A 7958-nucleotide genomic window follows, 5' to 3' on the forward strand; every position below is an offset into this window, starting at 1 on the left:
TCACCTGCAGTGTCTCGCCTTAAATTTTTCCTGATCTAGATTAAACCACTGTATCTTCAAGAAAACCCATTAAGTTGTGTAACTTAAATCAATTGGAAATTAACACTAAAGTTGAGGTGTTTCAGCTTTGTGGTTTCGACAGGCCGATGATGTTCACATGAATATTCATTTCAAATCTGAATTTATGCTGTAATCATCAGCTAAAACCATGCACCGATGTGTGCAAGCTTAGATGAATGATAATCATCCAACATATGGCTGAATGTGACTTAAAAAAAAATTGAGTTTTTGTCATGCATATAGCATCATTTGCATAATAAAGTGTAACGAAATGAAATATCACACTGAAATATTGGCATACAGAGGTGCTTTATTGATGAATGTAATTCGTACCGATTGATTAAAGAGGAAACCAATACACCGTCTTCATGCACAGATGGAAATCAGAGATGAAGATGCTCTATTGTGTTATTAGTATTGGAGCTAAAGCAAATCTGCACACATATTGATATACGATGCCTTCAGCTGCTGCTACGGTTGTGTTGAGATGGGCAACGCTCATGTGCAGTTGAATAATAATAAAAACAAGAAACGATAAAAACAGCTGCACGCTAATTTTCCATAAATCTCTCAAGCTTTGGCAACGGCGGACCCGGCTCATATAAAACAACTTCACTGAAGTCATAACAAACATAAAGGGGACCAGCCCGAAACGGCTGCACTAGAGTTAACATTGCTTCGTATGAGCTGTGCACGCCTTCACAGCACACGTTATAGACTCTAAATAATCATCGGCATTTTGTTCTAGGCCTTTGTGACAGATAGAAGAAGGTTTATAATCAAATATTTACAGAGACAGACCTTCATTTGCTTTTTTTTTTTCAAGAATGATTAAATCAGAGCGAAACCGTCTGCTTTTATAGACACCCAAGAATATACAGAGGAGAATGAGAAGAACCCAAAACCATCTGAAGAGTGCACTTAAAACAAACTACTAAAGCACAATCCCTCCTCCCCTGATTAATTAAGACACCATGTGTGGACTAAATCAGCTGTATGCTTTTGTTCAGAAGATGTAGTCGTTGGTCATCTTGAGTGAAGGCATGGCCTCGTTGACGTTCTGGTCGAGCCGGTGATACTCCACCCCGCGCGAGCAGAAGCCGTCCCGCCAGCGGCGACTCTGAGCCAACAGCATCAGCTGCAAATATAATGAGTAGAGAGTCAATCATGATGACAGAGCATTCACACCACTGCTGCCTCTGATGGAAACAGTGCTTACATGTTCATGTATGTGCCTTTCATGTTGATTTTACATACAGTGCCTTGCGAAATTATTCATACCCCTTCATTTTTTTCACATTTTGTTTTGTTGCTGCCTTATGTTAAACTGCTTTAAATTACTTTTTTTCCACATCAATCTACACTCCCTACTCCATAATGGCAAAGCAAAAAATATGTTTTTAACATTTGTGCAAATTTATTAAAAATAAAAAACTGAAAATATCCCGTCGCAAGTATTCATACCCTTTTCTGGGACACTCGAAATTTAGCTCAGGAGCATTCATATTGCTTCTAGATGTTCCTACACTTGGAGTGGAGTTAAACTGTGGCAAATTCATTTGATTGAGTCTGATTTAGAAAGGCACACACCTCTCAGAAAAGGTCTAACAGCTGAAAATGCATATCAGAGCAAAAACCAAGATAACTGCCTGTAGAGCTCAGTGACAGACTTGTGTTAAGGCGATGATCTAGAGAAGAGTTCAGAAACAAATCTGCTGCATTGAAGGTTGACAGAAGCATTATCCATAATGGAAGACAACTGGAACAACTAGGACTCTAGAAAATGTCCAAGCTGACAGAGATGGAGAGGTGAAAAGGTGAGGCAAAGAATGGCAGATAATTGCCAAATGCAGATGTGCAAAGATGCTCACATCAGACCCAATCTGGTTTTTGCTTTGTCATTATTATGGTGTATGGAGTGTAAATTGATGTGGGGGAAAAACTAATTTAAAGCAGTTTAACAATGCTGCAACAAAATAAATGTGAAAAAAATTAAGGGGTATGAATAATTTTGCAAGGCACTGTACTGCTTGATCTTATATCAAATATATGTGTGAATTAGTACAGTCACGAAACTATACTAACATTTCTAACTTTGAAACAATACCATAACAATATAATTTTTGGTAACATTTAACACCATTTTTGATACCACAGGGGAAAAAAGTTAATGTACTTATTCACTCAAACTCTCCACTGCAAAAAATGCTTTTCTTACCTGAATTTTTTTGTCTTGTTTCCAGCCAAAATTTAAAAAAAAAAAAACTTAAATGAAGAAGGATTTTCTAGTCAAGTAAAAAAAAAAAAAATCTTGTTTTCAGAATAAACAAGTCAAAATGAAGTGAGTTTTTTGCTTAGAACAAGCAAAATAATCTGCCAATGGGGTAAGAAAAAAAAATCTTATTTCAAACAGAAAACAAATTATTTTTCTTGTTTTTAAGTTTTTTTTTCTGAAAACAAGAAAATTATTTTTACTTGTCTAAAAAAATCATTCTTGATTTAAGTTTTTTTTTAGAAATTTTGGCTAGAAACAAGACAAAAATCTAAGTAAGAAAAGCATTTTTGCAGTGTGTCTGTCTGAGATTCAGGCCTTATAGCTCTGAGGCCAGTTTCTATTATTATTAATAACAAAAACAGAATAATAATAATAGTGTAGTACAACTGCACAAAAAAAGAGAATGCTTTATGAATATACACAGAGACAAATAATTATGTATACCTGTCAAAAGTTTTCAGACAGTAGGATTTTTAATGATTTTAAAGAACTCACCAAACCTGCATTTATTTGATCCGAAGTACATTTTTATATGTTCATATTTTGTACAAATCAGTAAAAAAAAATTATGGTTTTTCTATTTAAAATAACTGCTAAATAAATAACTAAATTAACTTGAATATATTTTAATATGTAATGTATTCCTGTGGTTTCAAAGCTGAATTTTTAGCATCATTACTCCAGTCACATGATCCTTCAGAAATCATTTAAAAACCATTATTATTATTGTTGAAAACAGCTGAGTAGAATGTTTTTCAGGTTTATTTGATGAACAGATCAGAAGTTCAGAAGAACAACATTTATCTGAAATTGAAATCTATTGAAACGTTATAAATGTCTTTATCATCACTTTTGATCAATTTAAAGCATTCTTGCTAAACAGAAGTATTCATTTCTTTTATTTCTTTCCCAAACAAAAAAAAATATATATTATACTGACTTCAAGCTTTTGAATGGTATAGTGTATAATGACACAAAAGCTTTTTATTTCAGATAAATGCTGATCTTTGGATCTTTTTATTCATCAAATAATCCTGAAAAACTGTTTTAAATACTGATAAAAATAAAAAAACTTTCTTGAGCAGCAAATCAGAATGATTTCCTTGAAGGATCATTACACTGACACTGAGTCTGGAGTAATGATGCTGAAAATTCAGCTTTGATCTCAGGAATAAATTACATTTTAAAATATATTCTAATCGAAAGCAGTTATTTTAAATGGTAAAAATATTTTTACAATATTATTTTTGTATTCCCATGTCAGAATCTAAGGCTATTTTTGTAACAAGAGTTACATAAGCACATAAAACCCAAGCAGAAAATGCAACAATTATACATTAACATTTTTTACATTAACGTGATGAAAAATTATAAAATCTTTTATGGTAAAAGTAAGCATACTTCCTTAAAAAAAAAAATCTCTTCACTCTAGAAAATAAATAAATAAATAAATAATAGCAACAATAATAGTCGTTATTATTATTACTACTTCTATATTTATTGAATACAGATATAAAAATACTAAAAAAAAAAAAACTAAAGAAATATTACTAATATTACTTTTTATTGTAAAATAAAAACAAAAATAATATTTTAGTAATAATAATAACAATCATTTTATTTTACATTACAACTGTAAAATTACAACACTAATATTTCTTAATTTCTTCACTTTCAAACGTTACACCATGCACCTTATTTTGACAGTAAACTACAGGAGCCCTTAAAGCTTCTCTTTTGTTGATGCGCACCTCTTATTATAAGTTTGTCTGGTGCATGTATTGTGTGCATTTATTTTGTTAAATAATGCAGTGTGCATTTCTTTAGTTCACACGCTTAAATTTCTCTATTTGAATGGCAAAACGTGACTGAAAATGAAACTGTACAGCTACTGCGGTTATCTCAAGTGACTGCAATTAGATGAAATAACCCGTTGATGACGTCTATGTGTATCGATATCATCTCTTGCGGTGACACACCCTATCAAACAAAAGCCTGTGGACACGTGAAGCTTACCTTCCTCTTGTTGTGGTAGGTGATGTACACGATAGCCACCAGAAAAGCGATGATGACCAGATGAAAGAAGAAGTGGGAATCTTCATCCCTTTCGATGGCGGTCTCCTTGATTTGAACATGTATTTCTTCATGGCTCTCAGCAGGGGAAAGGTTTTTCCTCACACCCTCATTGTCTTGAGGCAACTCAAAGTTATCATCAATACCACCATCATCATCAATACCACCATCATCATCATCATCATCATCATCATCATCATCACCTCCAAAGCCCAAGTCTGCTTCTGGAGACATGCGGCCGGCCATGTAATCTGAGGTGCTCTCTGTTTTGGCAGACGCAGGGGTGGAGACGGTGCTGGGCTTGTTTTCGGGTGTACTGGCGGGCTCTGGTTGGTTTGGTTTGGTGGATGTAGCCTGGTCTGAAGTAGTTTTCTGTAGGTCTGGATTGGTTTTTTGCAGGTCTGGATTGGGTTTGTTCAGTCCTGAGGTGGTTTTGTTCAGGTCTGGATTGGCTTCGCTCGGTTCTGAAGTGGTTTTGCTCAGGTCTGGATTGGCTTCGTTCGGTTCTGAAGTGGTTTTGCTCAGGTTTGGATTGGGTTCCTTCGGTTCTGAAGTGGTTTTGCTCAGGTTTGGATTGGGTTCGTTCGGTTCTGAAGTGGTTTTGCTCAGGTTTGGATTGGGTTCCTTCGGTTCTGAAGTGGTTTTGCTCAGGTCTGGATTGGCTTCGCTCAGTTCTGAGGTGGTTTTGTGCAGGTCTGCTGCTTTGGTGCTGATGGTGGTGTCGATAGCGGAAGTTGGCACCACAGTCGTCATAGTCATCACAGTAGCCACCTTGCCTGATTTATCCTGGGTGCTGGTTCCAACTGTGGATAAAAAAACAAGCCACATTAAGAGCAATTCCTGTAATGCTGTTGCCACCACATGGCTATTGTACATCAGTACAGTGATTTAGATTACTTACAAATTGTAATCTGTTACTGATTCCAAATTACATGAAAAGAATTGTAGTCAGTAGCGTAATCTGTTACATTACACGTTACAAGTAATCTAATCAGACTTTTTGATTACTTTTGACCTAAAATTGTTTTCACATTGATTTAAATAGGATAATCTGGTACCTTATTGATAAAAATATATATAAAAGGAAAGAAAATATATTCAACTCATTGTTATTAACAACATGACGTGGATTAAATATTAGGGATGTACCGACTGTTCGGCAACCAAAATTATTCGTCCGAAAATGCCAAAAAAAAAAAAAAAAGCAATTTCGGTGTTTGCATGATGAGAATCATTCATGAATTTCTGTCAGCAAAAAGTAGTACTGAGGTCTTCTTTTGGGTTTTCCGCAAAATAAAAGTCAACATTCATAAATGCTAGTATTGTAATTTTACTGTTGTTCTGTAAACTAAAAGACAAAGACAAAAATAACAATCATTCCAACAGCTCTATTAATACATTTATTCTAACATTCTCCTTTGCTCAGCAAGGCTGCACTTATTTGTACATTAAAAACACATGCCTGATTCAAGAAGAGGGTCTTAAAAATGGCAAAAGAATATTATTTTACTAACTTATTGATTGTAAGTTAAAATGTGCTTTGTTGGTAGGCTATAATGTCTAATATAATGTTAAAAACGTTCAGTGTTACGCAAATATTTTTAAATTGTTGTTTTGTAATTAATAATTAACACATATTACATTACATGTACGTTTTCCCAACTGGGGTTCATGAAGGAACTGCAGAGGGTTTGAGAGTTTAATGAAAAGCTACTAATTAATTAAATAATAAAAATGTAAAATGAAAAGAAATAGACATAGAAAAAAAGACATAGTAACACATGGTTACAGATTGATAATTCAAATAAAATTAATGTGTTCATTAGTAGCTGCAATGTTGAGATTATTAAAACTGAAATGATTTTTATAAATCCCTCAATTTTCAGTGCAATTATATCCACCTAGTCTTTGAGTGAATGTCCACCAAACTGGACCACTGGAAAAATGGTAGGCTATTTTAGAAAGGAAAATTAAAAAGATGAAAAAGACGAATTAGGGAGAATCAATAAATTATAAATAATTAAGTGCTTTTGCTTGAATAATATGCAAATCAATTAAAAAAGTATTATTTTCTTACTTTTTCCCCTCACAATTCAGAATTATTTAACTTAAATTTGTCACGAATCTGAAAGAAAAGTCCAAATTAAAAGATGTAAAGAGAATTGTGAGGTGTAAATCTCCATTGTACATTTCATAACTCCAGTGTTTACAAAACCTGACAGCTGCGCAACTGACCACGTCACAAAAGCATGAGACTTCCGGTATCACAATCAATACACAGAAGTCTTGTTTTCTGAGAGTTCTCTATATAGAGTCTTTATGTAAGGTTATGTAAACGTGTCATTTTTTGACACTGATATATAATGAGAAAGACATTGGGAATAGAGAATTCGTTCACAGAACACGAGCTGTTTTGGGTAACAAATAAATAACACCGCTGGCCGCAGGGAACAGCCTGTTTAGGTTTATATGGAAATGATCCACTAACCTGACACTGTCGGTGCGCATCTTACAAATAGAATCTGCAGTGACAGTAAAACTGCGAATATTCCCAGAGCTGAAACCCCGAATCCCGTCTTCCGTGTCGCCGCCATCTTCAATGCTGTCGTCTTCGGTGCGCAGCTGCGCATGCGCTGTTTCATCCGCCGCTCCCTGCTGTAAACAAAGCGTCCTTTCTATTCAGATCGCGTGACTCAATCGTTGACTCATAACTAATACCAATATACTGAATGCTATTTGAGTGCACCACATAGAAATGAACGAAATGAGTACGCGAATTCGAACGCTGACGTAAACAGTGTGCGTCGCCGTCGCAGAAAAAGCTTCGTCACAATAACTTTTATCTTACCTTTATCCTGCTTTAGAATATGACAGGTGTTACAAATCAAGTTTTTTAATCCGATTAAAATTATATATTAGCTAGATATTATTGTAAGTTCATAGCTGTACGTTTTCTAATAAATAGATCCTTTTTTTTCAGTATTTGAAGCGATACTGCAGGTGAATAGAGTAAAAAAAAGTTATCTTACTCAGCTGATTGATCACATTGATAATTGCAAACATTTTTTGTATTACAAGTTTTCTAAAATGTTATGTTTAAATATGCAAATGAGGTATTATAATGAAATATGTGCTAATTTGCATACATTTCCAGCACAAAAATCTAAACACTGGATTCACCCAAATTCGTTTATTGTATTTTATTTATTTTTTTGACATATTACAATCAAATGTTTTTACAGAGGGAATTTTGTGTGTCATTTTGTCACTATCATTTAGAAAATTTTTCAAACAAACAGAAAACAATATATTTTATGTTGTATGTGTTGTATAAAATCAAGCAAATTACATATGAACAAATCCCTCTGTAAAAACCTTCAGGATATAGACAGGAATAAAAATGTCAAGTTTGGTGTGTGTAAGTGCTACTGAAGTGGAGATTTATGGCTCAGTGTAGGAGAAAAACTCATTTTGAGAAAACAGCCTTTAAAAATATGTATTTGTAATTGTATATGTAATTGAAATCTATTGACACAAATAGATAACATAC

The 7958-nt window shown here is 34.0% G+C and overlaps 1 protein-coding gene across 1 annotated transcript; it reads right to left on the reverse strand.

Annotated features, from left to right (window-relative positions):
* Positions 1-350: 350 nt before the first annotated feature.
* c19h5orf15 (chromosome 19 C5orf15 homolog) lies at positions 351-7047 on the reverse strand. Its single transcript, XM_073824768.1, has 3 exons — positions 6897-7047; positions 4352-5211; positions 351-1198 (listed from the first exon to the last, which is right to left on the reverse strand). Exons 1-3 carry the CDS (start codon positions 7036-7038, stop codon positions 1067-1069), a joined length of 1134 nt encoding a protein of 377 aa, XP_073680869.1. The 5' UTR covers positions 7039-7047; the 3' UTR covers positions 351-1066.
* Between the last annotated feature and the right edge of the window lie 911 nt (positions 7048-7958).

The sequence above is a fragment of the Garra rufa genome, chromosome 19 (genome assembly GCF_049309525.1).
Source record: "Garra rufa chromosome 19, GarRuf1.0, whole genome shotgun sequence".
Classification (NCBI taxonomy): domain Eukaryota; kingdom Metazoa; phylum Chordata; class Actinopteri; order Cypriniformes; family Cyprinidae; genus Garra; species Garra rufa.